Source organism: Heteronotia binoei, chromosome 3, assembly GCF_032191835.1.
Source record: "Heteronotia binoei isolate CCM8104 ecotype False Entrance Well chromosome 3, APGP_CSIRO_Hbin_v1, whole genome shotgun sequence".
NCBI classification, from domain to species: domain Eukaryota; kingdom Metazoa; phylum Chordata; class Lepidosauria; order Squamata; family Gekkonidae; genus Heteronotia; species Heteronotia binoei.
In genome coordinates this window covers 82,313,352-82,326,337 of record NC_083225.1, presented here as the reverse complement: position 1 = coordinate 82,326,337, position 12,986 = coordinate 82,313,352, and the positions used below count along the sequence as shown (strand labels likewise).

Here is a 12,986-nt window from a genome sequence, read left to right as displayed (position 1 = left end):
ATTCTCTAGAAGCAAATTACCCACTCTGGCTTTTGCAAGCTGCTTTTAAAAGAAGAAGGGAGGATGTATCTCTGTAGAGGTGATAGTCATCTTGTTCCAACAATAATTATGAAATCAAAGCAGCTTGTGTATGCACTTCAGCAGATAGTATGTGTACTTCCTTTTCACCCTATCAGGGTCCCCAAAGTAGTGAACAGAAAAATTAAAACATTGGAACACTTAAAGTACATTAAAATATAAAATAATTCAGTAGAAACACGTAACAAATAATATCAGAGGAGAACCAGTACAATAGCAGCATACCCATTTCATGCAGGAGTATTGTCCACTGCTAACCATTCCATAAGTACTCAAATATTTGATACACTTTACATGGGTGCACAAAATGGATCTGTAGGGGGATGAACTCATCTTAAACTGCATGTGTTTGCTCTACATTGTGAGAGAGCACTGTGAGGGTGATGAAGGAGTTTCTGGTTTCTCTCCTGCCTGGTTTTTGCCAGTGGAACGCTGGAGGGAGAGTGCCATTTTTCCTCATTCCACATGCCCTTGAAAGAACACATTAAAGTTAGGGGGGGGGGGTTTGGGGGGGGAGAGTTAGGTATTTTTGAAATACTTTTGACTCATTCATTGTCTGATTTATATAATTATACATATTAAGTACACTAAAAAATCCAGAGTGGTTTAACTCAAAGCACAATTATGTGATTTCTAAATGACTTCTAAGGTGATTTCAGACACTTCACTGTGTAAAGCCAGTTCTGGTACAAATTAAAGAAATTCTAGCTCTCTGTGTAGTATATCTGTATCACATATGTATTTGAAACATCTTTTGAGCAGTTTACATTTTATAACATTATTTTATATTTAGCTGTGAAGAGACTTTCAACTAACATTCATTTGAGGTTTGCTGAAATTTTCTGTTTTCTCAGCAGACTTTTTGGCAACAGGCACTAATATCAAAACAGATAAAATACGTTAGATTATCAAGGTCACATAAAAATAAACATCCATCTCAGCTTTCCTCCCACAGAATATCTCATTGAGTGGCCATACTAAGCACATCCTCAGATGAATGGAATAGTAGGATATTACCCTATCAGTGCTATTAAAGGGTGATAAATACAATTACTTACATTGTAATCCTAAATACAGTTAGACACTTCTAAATCTACGTGCATAAGAAGCATAGAATCATAGAGTTGGAAGGGAACCCCAGGGTCATCTTGTCCAACCCCCTGCACAATGCAAGAACTTCACAAATGCCTCCCCCACACACATACCTCCCCAGTGACACCTGGTCCATGCCCAGAAGATGGCAAAAACCTCCAGGATCCCTTGCCAAACTGACCTGACAAAGTGGCAATCAGCATTTTCCAGGGCATTTAAGAAAGGGCCACAACAACTAAGTACTAATACAATCCTTCCTACCCTCCGTCTCATGATCTGCCTGATTTACAGAATCAGCATTGCTGTCAGATGGCTATCTAGCCTCTGTTTAAAGATCTCCAAGGAAGGAGAGCCCACCACCTCCCAAGGAAGCCTGTTCTACTGAGGAACTGCTCTCACTATCAGGAAGTTCTTCCTAATGTTTAGCCAGAAACTCTTTTGATCTAATTTCAACTTGTTGGTTCTGGCCCAACTATTTGGAGCAACAGAAAACAATTCTGCAGCATCCTCTATATTACAGCCCTTCAGGTACATGAAAATGGTGATCCTATCAACTCGCAGTTGTCTCCTCTCCAGGCTAAACATACCCAGAATCATAGAGTTGGAAGGGATCTCTAGGGTCATCTAGTCCAACTCCCTACTCAATGCAGGAAACTTACAAACACTTTCCCCTAAATTCACAGGATCTTCATTGTTGTCAGAGGGCCATCTAGCCTCTGTTTAAAAATCTCTAAGGAAAGAGAACCCACCACCTCCTGAGGAAGCCTGTTCCACTGAGGAATCGCTCTAACGGTCAGGAAGTTCTTCCTAATGTTGAGCCGGAAACTCCTTTGATTTAATTTTAACCCATTGGTTCTGGTCCTACCTTCCGGGGCCACAGAAAACAGCCCTTCAAGTACTTGAAGATGGTGATCATATCACCTCTCAGCCGCCTCCTCTCCAGGCTAAACATCCCCAGCCCCTTCAACCTTTCCTCATAGGACTTGGTCTCCAGGCCTCTTACCATCTTTGCTGCCCTCCTCTGGACATTCCAGCTTGTCTATATCCTTCTTAAAATGTGGTGCCCAAAACTGAACACAATACACCAGGTGAGGTCTTTCCAGAGCGAAGCAATACCATCACTTCATGTGATCTGTTCACTATACTTCTGTTGATACAGCCCAAAATTGCATTTGCCTTTTTAGCCACCACATCACACTGTTTACTCATGTTCTGTTTATGATCTAAGACCCCTAGATCCTTTACACACACATTATTGCCAAGACAAGTCTCCCCCATCCTATAATTACGCATTGGATTTTTCTTACCTAAATGCATAACTTTACATTTATCCCTGTTAAAATTAATTTTATTTGTTGAACATGAACATATGAAGCTGCCTTATACTGAATCAGACCCTTGGTCCATCAAAGTCAGTATTGTCTTCTCAGACTGGCAGCAGCTCTCCAGGGCCTCAAGCTGAGGTTTTTCACACCTATTTGCCTGGACCCTTTTTTGGAGATGCCAGGGATTGAACCTGGGACCTTCTGCTTCCCAAGCAGATGCTCTACCACTGAGCCACCGTCCCTCCCCGTCCCTGTTTTAGACCAATTTTCCAACCTGCCAAGATCATCCTGTATCCTGACTCTGGCTTCTCCTGTATTTGCTGCCCCTCCCATTCTAGTATCATCTGCAAATTTAGTAAGTATGCTCTCTATTACTTCAACCAAATCATTTATAAAGATGTTGAACAAAACAGGTCCCTGGACACAGGGCCCTCCCCCCAGCCCTGACTTCCTGCCCTGCTGCCCTTTCTCCCCCCTTCCTTGCTCCCCCTGCTGCTGCCTCCACAATGGCCTTCACCTCCTCCTAATTAGGGGCCAGGGCAAAAGCTGGGAGGGTGGGGGGTCACCCCATCCCTCCTGGGTTATTTAAATCACATGGAAGGGCACACTGTTAATTTTGTGTATTTTAATTTTGTGTGTATGTTAGGGTTGCCAATTAGATATTCTGCTTTGGATAAGAAATGGGACATGCTTAGAAATCAATTTTGCTGAAATCTGGTCAATGATTAACTCACATTCATTTTAGACTAGGCTGCATCTAGCAAATTGAGCAAATTTCTTCTCTTAGTCATACTGGATTTTAATCTTAGCTATATTCAACAAATTTATACCTGTAAACTGAAGTAAAATATTGGGTATAAAACTGCTCTTCCTTTTGAAATACTGGTATTTAAACACAACTGAGACCGTGGACTTATTTTGTTAAACATCTTCTTAATTTAATATTGTTCTCCAAAACTAATATAATGTATTCAATATTAAAGAAGATAAGCAGGGAGAGATTTGTAACAATGTTGGTGGATATCAGAGTTGGTTATTTGTTTTGTGATTATAAACTAACAGCTAAGATTAATTGGTGATGAAAAGGCTAAGAAAATTCTTAGTGATAAACACCTGAGAGAGAGAGAAAAAAAAAACTATTAATCTTTGTACTCAGTCACTTCTGAAACCAATGAGAGCCCTTTGAGAACTCAACATATTCTACAGTAAGTAATATAGGCCTGACACTGATATAGACTTTGATGACTATAATATATAATACATTAACATAATCTAGAATCCCTTTAATTTGTGTTATTTTGGGTAGAATCTAATTATTTTTTTTACCACTAGCCTGCGAATTCTGTTTCCTGTCCACATTGATTAAGTGAGAGCGATCCCTCTCCCAATCACTTTCTTATTACTGTTTGGCATTTGGTCAAGTTTCAGCTAAAGCAGCACATCAAGGATTGCATCAAGCACCTGGAACTATTTTGTTCAATGTCAGTGTTATTGAACATTTTTTTAAAAAACTGATATAAAATTCAAGACAGTAAGTACAAAATCAAATATGAACTCTCTTTGAAGTTGATCAGGGTAAGATTAGTAAAAGATCAACCTCAAATCAATAAGATTAATGAAAAGAAGATTTAAATGACCTATTCACTTTTAAAAGATTCAGATATAAAAGTTTCTTGTTTTAGTAAAGACTTCTTAATGAAAACAAATAACAAATGATCTTACCATGACACATCAGTCAACAAAGAATCTTGAAGTCCAGGAATTCATTTTATTAAGAAAAGAAGAATCTTAATTTTCAGAATTTGGAGGCATATTTCAAGTAGGCTATTTTTTAAACAATGTTTGCTACTTATTTTGATGATTTATACAAATACCGAGGTGTTGTATTTTTGTCCTACAGAAGATGATACAAGAACAAACATGAAAGAGTACAATATCGCTTTGAATATCTCATTGCAAAAAGCAGAAGGACTGGCAGTGTTTTCAGGCAGGGCTTTTTTTGTGGCAGGAACTCATTTGCATATTATGCTACAGCCCCCAATGCAGCCAATCCTCCAAAAGCTTACTGTAGGCTCTGTAAGAAGAACCCTATAAGCTCTTGAAGGATTGGCTACATTAGCGGGGTGTAGCCTAATATGCAAAGTTGCTCCTGCTTAAAAAAAATGCCCTGTTTTCAGGGCATAAAAAGATCTCCAGTTGTAGGAAAAGATAAACACAAAAGATTAATTGATAAATGCAACCATACTTTGTGGGACAAAGTTGGAAGTATAACTTGAATTTATGGTGGCTTCATTACAATAATCTTCAATGTTCTCTTACCCCATATTCAAAAGCTTCTATCAGTTTAGTGACTAACAATATTATTAAATATTTGGAAATTGAGTAGCGGATGTTATTATATTTTGTAACAGCAAAGTGTGGCCACTTGAAGATTCTTAAATCTGGAGACTGAAGCAGTGAAGAGACAAAATTGTTTGCAGAAGTCTAAAAAGATACATTGGGTGGTTTAAAGAAAAACAAACCAAAAAGAAGTGTCCATAGCAGCAACCACTAGGCAACTTAATACCACCCAAATTGCTTGATTTAGGACTATTTGCTATTGTTCAACTGTAGCTACCATATAAAAGCCAGTGTAGTGTAGTGGTTAGAGTTTCAGGCTAGGACCTAAAATCCCCATTCTGCTGTGGAAACTAACTGGGTGATTTTGGGACAGTTACACATCCTCAGATTAATTGAGAGCCAGTTTGGTGAAGTGGTTAAGTATGCGGACTCTTATCTGGGAGAACCAGGTTTGATTCCCCACTCCTCCATTTGCAGCTGTTGGAATGGCCTTGGGTCAGCCATAGCTCTTGTAGGAGTTGTCCTTGAAAGGGCAGCTTCTGTGAGAGGTCTCTCAGCCCCACCCACCTCACAGGGTGTCTGTTGTGGGGGGGAAGGTAAAGGAGATTGTGAACCACTCTGATTCTCTTCGGAATGGAGGGCGGGATATAAATCCAATATCTTCTTCTTCTTCTTCTTCTTCTTCTTCTTCTAATTGACCTCACAGGGTTGTTGTGGGGGTAAAATGGAGAAGAGGAGAGTGATGTAAGTTGCATTGGGTCCACATTATGGAGAAAGGCAGGATTTAAACGATGTAAATAAATAAGAGCGGGCAAATAAAAGGTAGGTGAGTGTAGGTGTGAAGGAGAGAAGGAAGTAAAGAAAGCTGAGGATATAAAACTTGCTAGGATGAGGGAGATAAGAGCCCAGTGGCACAGAGTGGTAAAGCTGCAGTACTGCAGTCCTAAGCTCTGCTCACGACCTGAGTTCGATCTCAGCAGAAGCTGGGTTCAGGTAGCCGTCTTGAGGTTGACTCAGCCTTCCATCCTTCTGAGGTTGGTAAAATAAGGACCCAGCTTGCGGAGGGAGGGGAGTGTAGATGACTGGGGAAGGCATTGGCAAACCACCCAGTATAAAGTCTTCCGTGAAAACGTTGTGAAAGCAATGTCACCCCAGAGTTGAAAATGACTGGTGCTTGCGCAGGGGACTATACCTTTTTAGGATGAGGGAAAGTGGAAATAGTGTGGGAGGGGATGCAGGATAAATCAGCGTCCCCCACCTTGCATATTCTTCCCCAGTGCAAACAGTTTCAGTTGGCACCATGCAACTGAATCATAGTTTTCTTGGAGGAGGCTGCCAGGAGGAGACAAGGAATGAAAGCTGATAACAGGGGATCAAATAAAGGTGGTGGAAAAGAGAGAAGAAATCAGGTACAGGAAAAATGCTATAGGAGTTTTCAGGAAAGGGAAAGAGGTAAGAGGATATGGCAAGGGAGAAGAAAATGAAATGTGCCTTTGGAGGTCCCTCACTTGTTAATGTATGTAATTTGCTGCCCTGCGTGTGAAACATATCACAGAAGCTAGTGCTAGTCAATTTTGTAAGTTAATTTTGCATTTTGTGACAAGTCCTTCCTTTCCTTTCAGCCTTAGAAGCACATCAATATATAATCATGAGCAGCAGGAAATTTCTGGGTATCCTATATGGAACCATGAGTTAAAAGCACTGATACATATTTAGCCATGCCTGATGTACTTTTCAGATCATTATCTCTGGGTAAAAAGAAAATTGTTTCCAGAGAGTAGAGGGAGTAAGAGCACCCTTTTCTATACATTGAGTGAAAAAGCACTTTCTATCCTAAATCTACTGTGAATTTGTGTTGCCCCAAATTCTAGAAAGAAGGCGGAAGGTCCGATTTCTTCACTACTTGATTAATTTGTACTTTTCCATAATTCTGTGTTTCTATTATAGTGTATATAAGTAACCCCCAAGTGCCCAGAGCCTTGACTCCTTCTTTCAGTTTCCTTTTACTTCTTTAATGCTTGCTAGCTTTCCTTTTTTGAAATTAAATGTACTAGGTTGGACTTTCTGAGCAGATTTTCATTGATGTAGATGTTGAATTTCATAGCATTGTGATCATTGTTCTTCAGCAGTTCTTCACTATCATTCTCACTTAGAACTAAACTAAGGGGTATTTTTCCTCTTGAATATTCCATTAATTTTTTCTGAGGTACGGTTATCTGCCATGATATTTATTTTCATTATTTAACCATGTAGAAACACATAGGGCTATTACCCCATCTTTCTAGGACACTCCGCTTGCAATGGTGTGCGTGTATGTTTAGATGCTAATGTTCATTATGAACCTCATTAATCAGTGTTCATATTGATGGGACATGTTTAATGCGCATAGGATATGCAATCATATTTCCACTCAAACTACTGGACATTTATTATACACCAGTAACAGACAAAATAGTCAAAGCAAGCAAATACAACAGAAGCATAGTATTATTTAATTTATTTTTATTTTATTATTTATTTATTTTAGACTATTCAAGTGGGCTCAGGGCAGATTGCAACATATAAAATAACATAGTTAGGTAAAACATAAGTATATTAAACAGTTAAAATAAGATTTAAAAACAGACAGCCGTCAGCTAGGAAAACTCATTTTCAGAGACTCGTGCTGCTGAGCACAAACTTCTCAGAACTGGCCCAGAGAAAAGCTGAGGTAGGGAGGCCAAGTTACATGTACACCTGTCATCTCAACCAAAGGCCTGGCAGTACAGCTCCATTTTGCAAATGCAGCTGAATGGTAAAAGGTTCAGCTGGGCCCTGATCTCAAGGGTGAGCATGTTCCACTAGGCTAGTCGAGGATAATCAGACATATTTCAGGCCATGGATAGCCAGTAGGTATTGATTGACTGAGTGTAAGGCTCCTTGGGATACATATGGGGAAAGGTGGTCCTTCAGATATGTCAGTCCCAGGCCCACAGGGCTGTAAAGGTTAGTACCAACACCTTGAAATGGACCCGGTACTTCAGGGGTGGCCAACGGCAACTCTCCAGATATTTTTTGCCCACAACTCCTATCAGCCCCAGCCAGCATGCCCAATGGCTGGGGCTGATGGAAGTTGTAGGCAAAAAAAAATCTGGAGAGCTACCGTTGGCCACCCCTGTGGTACTTGATTGGTAGCCAGTGCAGTTGGTGAAGCACCAGCCAAATGCAAACCCATACAGATGATGCAGCAGACACACTGGTGCATTCTGCACCAGCTGGAATTTCCATATCAGTCCCAAGGGCAAGCCCATATAGAGTGAGTTACAGTAGTCATGTCTGGAAGTGACCATTGTGTGAGTCACTGAGCTAGGTCCTGAGGGGAGAGATAGGATACCAGCTGCCTGATCTGCCAAAGGTAGTAGAAGGCAGATCTGGCAACAATAGTGACCTTGGGCCTCTATAGAAAGTGAGGCATCCAGAATCACACCTAAGCCTTCTTGACTAGCACAAGTCCAGGGGTGGGAGCCATCTTTGTTGGATTTAGTTGGATCTTTGTTGGATTTTGTTTAGCTTTATTGGATTTAGCCAACTCTGCTGTAACCATCTGGCCACTGCCTCTAATGTTCTGGCCTACTTTTCTGGGGAGGAGCTCGAGCTACCACCCAACAACAGATAAAGCTGGGTGTCATCTGTGTATTGGTGACACCCCAACCCAAATCTCTTGGCTAACTGTGCAGTGGGACGCATATATATGTTGAACAACACTGGCAACAACAACAATTTTTATTTGTATCCCTCCCTCCCCGCCGGAGCAGGCTCAGGGCGGCTAACAACATTATTTCATACATTAGTCATACAATCATTAAAACTACATTGACAGTTTAATTAAAATTCTAATTAAAATTCTAAAATTAATAAAATTAATAAAATTAATAAAATATATACTGGTGCTATGATTACGTTTACATTTATGATGGCGAGTTCTTTAGCAGTTTCCCTCTTAATCGGTGAAGGCCAACCGGAAGAGGGTAGACAGGCCGGAAGACAGGCCCTGCGGAACTGTTCAAGGTCCCGCAGGGCCCGCATTTCCTCTGAAAGTTGGTTCCACAGGCGTGGAGCCATGGTAGAGAAAGCTCGGTTGCAGGTGCTTTGCAACTTCACCTCTTTCGGCCCAGGAATGTTCAGCAGGTTTTTCCCAGCTGACCTCAGTGCTCTCTGGGGTTCATACGGGGAGAGACGGTCCCTAAGGTAGGCAGGTCCTCGACCATATAGGGCTTTAAAGGTAATAACCAGCACTTTGTAACGACTCCAGTATACAACTGGCAGCCAGTGCAGTTCGCGCAGCCCAGGCTGTATGTGACCCCACATACAAGAGAATCACCCACTGTGACACATCACAATGAAGTGGGTGATGCAGTAAGGTTCGCCCACCAAGCACCACCTTCTGTCTCTGCCTCCAAAGAAAGGAGGAAAACCACTGTAAGGCAGTCCCCCAAACCCCTGTGGTGGCAAGGTGGTTAGTCATAAGGTCATGGTTGACCATGTTGAATGCTGCTGTCAGATCTAGAAGTAACAGCAGCACCAACCCGCCTCAATCCAGATGCCACTGGAGGTCATCTGTGAGGATGATTAGTGCTGTCTCCAGCCCATGCACAGGGCAGAAGCCAGACTGGAATGGATCAATTTGTAGTCCGCCTTTCTCTCTGAGACCCAGATTATACAGTGTAAATTGATGCTATGTGTTAAAATCTAATATATGCTACAGTTATAACATTCCGAACAAGCATAAAATATTAGACATGGTTCAGAATGCAGATACAATACTTAAAAATGGTGTTACATCAGTCAAAAACAAGGCAGTGAGATCAGGATAATATATGCAGCAAATAATACATCCTCTACACATTCTCTTCTATTTATAAAATGCATTCCTGAACCATTCTGTTATAGTATGGCCTTATTGCCTTTATAGAAATATTCTCCTGAATAATTTTAAGTAATTAAGTAAGAATGGCAGAATGGCAGAAGCATGGGAGGCTTTCTGACCTCCTCAGTATGGCCATTCCACAGAAAATGCACATGTACATACAGTTGTTGATCTTGCTCATTTGCAGGGTGCTACTACCGAAAATCCTGAACAGATTGATGAGTGAGCTGTCATGATAAAACACAGCAGGAGAGGCAGAGCTGCAGATAAAAGGGTCTGAGGTCATGTAGGTCTTTATATGTGATAGGAAGTAATTTGAATTACACGCTGTGGCTGATGGCCAGCCAATGGAGTGATTGCAGAATGGACCTGTCCCATCTAGTTCCTGATAATAACTGTGTTGTGGTATACTGTATCCACTGGATTGACTTCAAGGGCAGACCCATATATAGTGCATTAGAGTAGGGTGATGTGGATCCAGGTTGCCAGATCAACAGTCAGTGTAGGAGGCCATCTAATGGGCTAAACTAAGTTATTTTCTTGCAGCTGCATTAACTTGCTTCTCCACCAGTAGTCCTGGATCCAGTATAAGCTCTAGGCTCTTTTGAACAAGTCAGCAAGGGTTAGTAGAAAGCACAATGTCCTTCAAGGATAGGGTTGGCAGCCTCCAAGTGGGACCTGGAAAGCTCCCACTTTTACAACTGATCTCCAGCTGGCAGAGATCAGATCCCCTAGAAAAAAATGGCTTTAAGGGTGGACTCTATGGCATTGTGCCATGCTGAGGCCCCTCCCCAAACCCTATCCAAGGATTCAGCTTTTACAACCAACATTACTTCTGTCTTGTCAAGATTTCAGTGTCAATTTGTTCATTCTAAGCAATTTCTGCAGTATCCTTATTCTGCAATATCCTATAGAATTCATATTGCATGACTTGGGCAGCTCAATCCTGAGGGCCAGTGTGGTGGAAGCAAGCGGGTAGAGGTACAATAGCAACACCATTGGGCTATTATCTAAGGGGAAACCACACAAGCTGGTCTACCCCCTGCTCCTGTATCTGTTCTCATGGTATGCTAGGGATGAGCCAGTGGACCATGCTGCCTACTATCAGGCACATCATTGCACCAACATGGTAATCAAGCAGGTGCACAGCTGACTATATTCCAACCATCCATCAACCCTATCCCCCCCCCCCAGGCACTTAGCTTAACGCTATATTACTATACCAGGTGGCAACCATCCACCAATACCTGGAGAGGGAGGAAGCTAGTGTTCAAGTGCTTTTGTATGACATGGAGCAGCTTATTATTGTTGTTGTTGTTGTTGTTACTTGATGAATTGCCCCCTCCCAGCTAGTGCCGGGCTCTAGGCAATGTACAACATTAAAATAAATATATTAATATCAATAAAATATGTGTACCCTATGGGTGGCTATTATGGGCTTACCACATGACGAGTGGCTAGTGTGCCTGAAGGACTTTGTAAGCATCTGGTTCAGCTTGTTGTGGCCGTGGGCAAGCTCTTGGATCTCCTTGAGTTACCATAGAGTGCTAGGCACTGCAGGAGTCAGCAGCTGACATCCCCTATCTGAATGGGGGCACCTATGCAACCTGAACTCTCATTTACCTGGAGCAGGACCCACTCCATTGGTGGGTTTTCCATATTTCCTCAGTTGCAGTTATTGGTGAAATGTTTGTATTCACAGTAATATTGATTGTTTATTCATGTTTGTATGCTGTGGTGATGTCATCAAGAGGTGGGCTCCACCTCTGCTCCCCCACCTGAGCCCCACTTTTGCTGCCCCATGGTTCAAGCTATGTTTGTCATGGCTAGGTATTGGAGACTGGCTGATTAGGCGTCATACTCTGCTCAGGTTCTGGCTCAGCAGTAGGTGGGACTCAGAGTGGTGCCATTGGGGGTCAATGGTTAGTGGCAGCCCTTCAGAGCCCACTGCTATGCTAGGGTCATCTACTTCAACAGCTCAGGTACAACCAAGGCCCCTGCCTCAATTGGAAAGGTGGAGTGGGAGTGCAGAGGAAGGGCCAGGATAGGTGGGTGTTGAACTGACCTTGTTCCATGCTGGGGTGTCTATGCCTTGGGTTCTTGTCTGAGTCTTACTGAGTCTTGGCTGTTCTGTATCGATGCGACCCTCCTTGTGCTTCCTTGCCCTTACAGTGATAAGAGACATCTTCTGTGAGGGGAAATCAGGCCCTGTAGCTCTTCCCCACCCCACTGTACTCTGTCAGTGTGTTGTACTCCAATATGATGTGCCCACCCCCACATTGTGTGCTTGAGATGTGCAACACTAAGTGCCACAGTCACGTGGCCAGCCATCTTAGCCCTGTTTCATGTAATCAGGCATCGGACCTGTCCAATATGAACTGTGGTTTATATTGGCTGCCAGGAGACTGTTTTGGCTGCATGGGGAAGGTGGGGTTCTGCTAGGGGTAGGGACTGCAGTGTTTGTCAGCCTCTTGACCCAAGTGAGGTGTTTTAAAATTTTGATTAAAAATTGTTATTTTGGATGCAGTTTCTGCTCTTGAACTACTAAATATTTTTTTTATTTGCAACTGTAGGTACTCCTATATAACCCAAATATATATTCATTAGGCATGTTTACTATGTTGTCAAGCTGAGAAAATAATAAATATGGTTTTCTTAACTGATATACAGTATTATTTTTTTTAAAATAATGGTTTTATATGGTTTTAATGAAGGCTTTTCATTTTAATGATTTGTGGTGTTTTTATATAGTTTTGATGAATATTATTTCTAACAAAGGAACCACTAGCTGAAACCAAAAACCATAAACAACAATTTCTAAATTGTAGTGCTGTATGTTGAGTTATCCAAATATACTTTGGTAAATATTCAAAATGTTGTGTATGTAATTAATTTAACGGTTGGGGGCAAATCTGTTTGGTTTATGTCTGTAATAAAAAAATGTTAACAATCTTCCATTCCTTTCCCCTTCCCTCATTTTTCAACCATATATATTTTTAAAGCCCTTCATTCCTTTGAAGGAACTGGAGCAATTTGACTTCGATATACAAAAATTGCTTGAACCACTGGAGGCTGAAATTCAACAGGGGGTTAACCTGAAAGAGGAAGACTTCAATAAAGATATGGTAAATTGGTTGTGATGATAGTATGAATGAACTGGGAATGGAAATGGAATAAATGCTGGAACAGAAATAAGAAAACTCTGGACTTTTATTTTACTCTTTAGACAGTTGAAACACATTGTC

The 12,986-nt window shown here is 41.5% G+C and overlaps 1 protein-coding gene across 3 annotated transcripts in view; it reads left to right on the top strand.

The window, feature by feature from the left end:
- The window catches only part of DMD (dystrophin), a 1,885,017-nt gene that overhangs the window by 857,992 nt on the left and 1,014,039 nt on the right, over positions 1-12,986 (top strand). For all 3 annotated transcript variants that reach the window (XM_060234097.1, XM_060234096.1, XM_060234099.1), the window contains one exon: positions 12,744-12,866. In XM_060234097.1, coding sequence (XP_060090080.1) covers positions 12,744-12,866 — 123 coding nt within the window. The remainder of the gene's footprint in view (positions 1-12,743; positions 12,867-12,986) is intronic.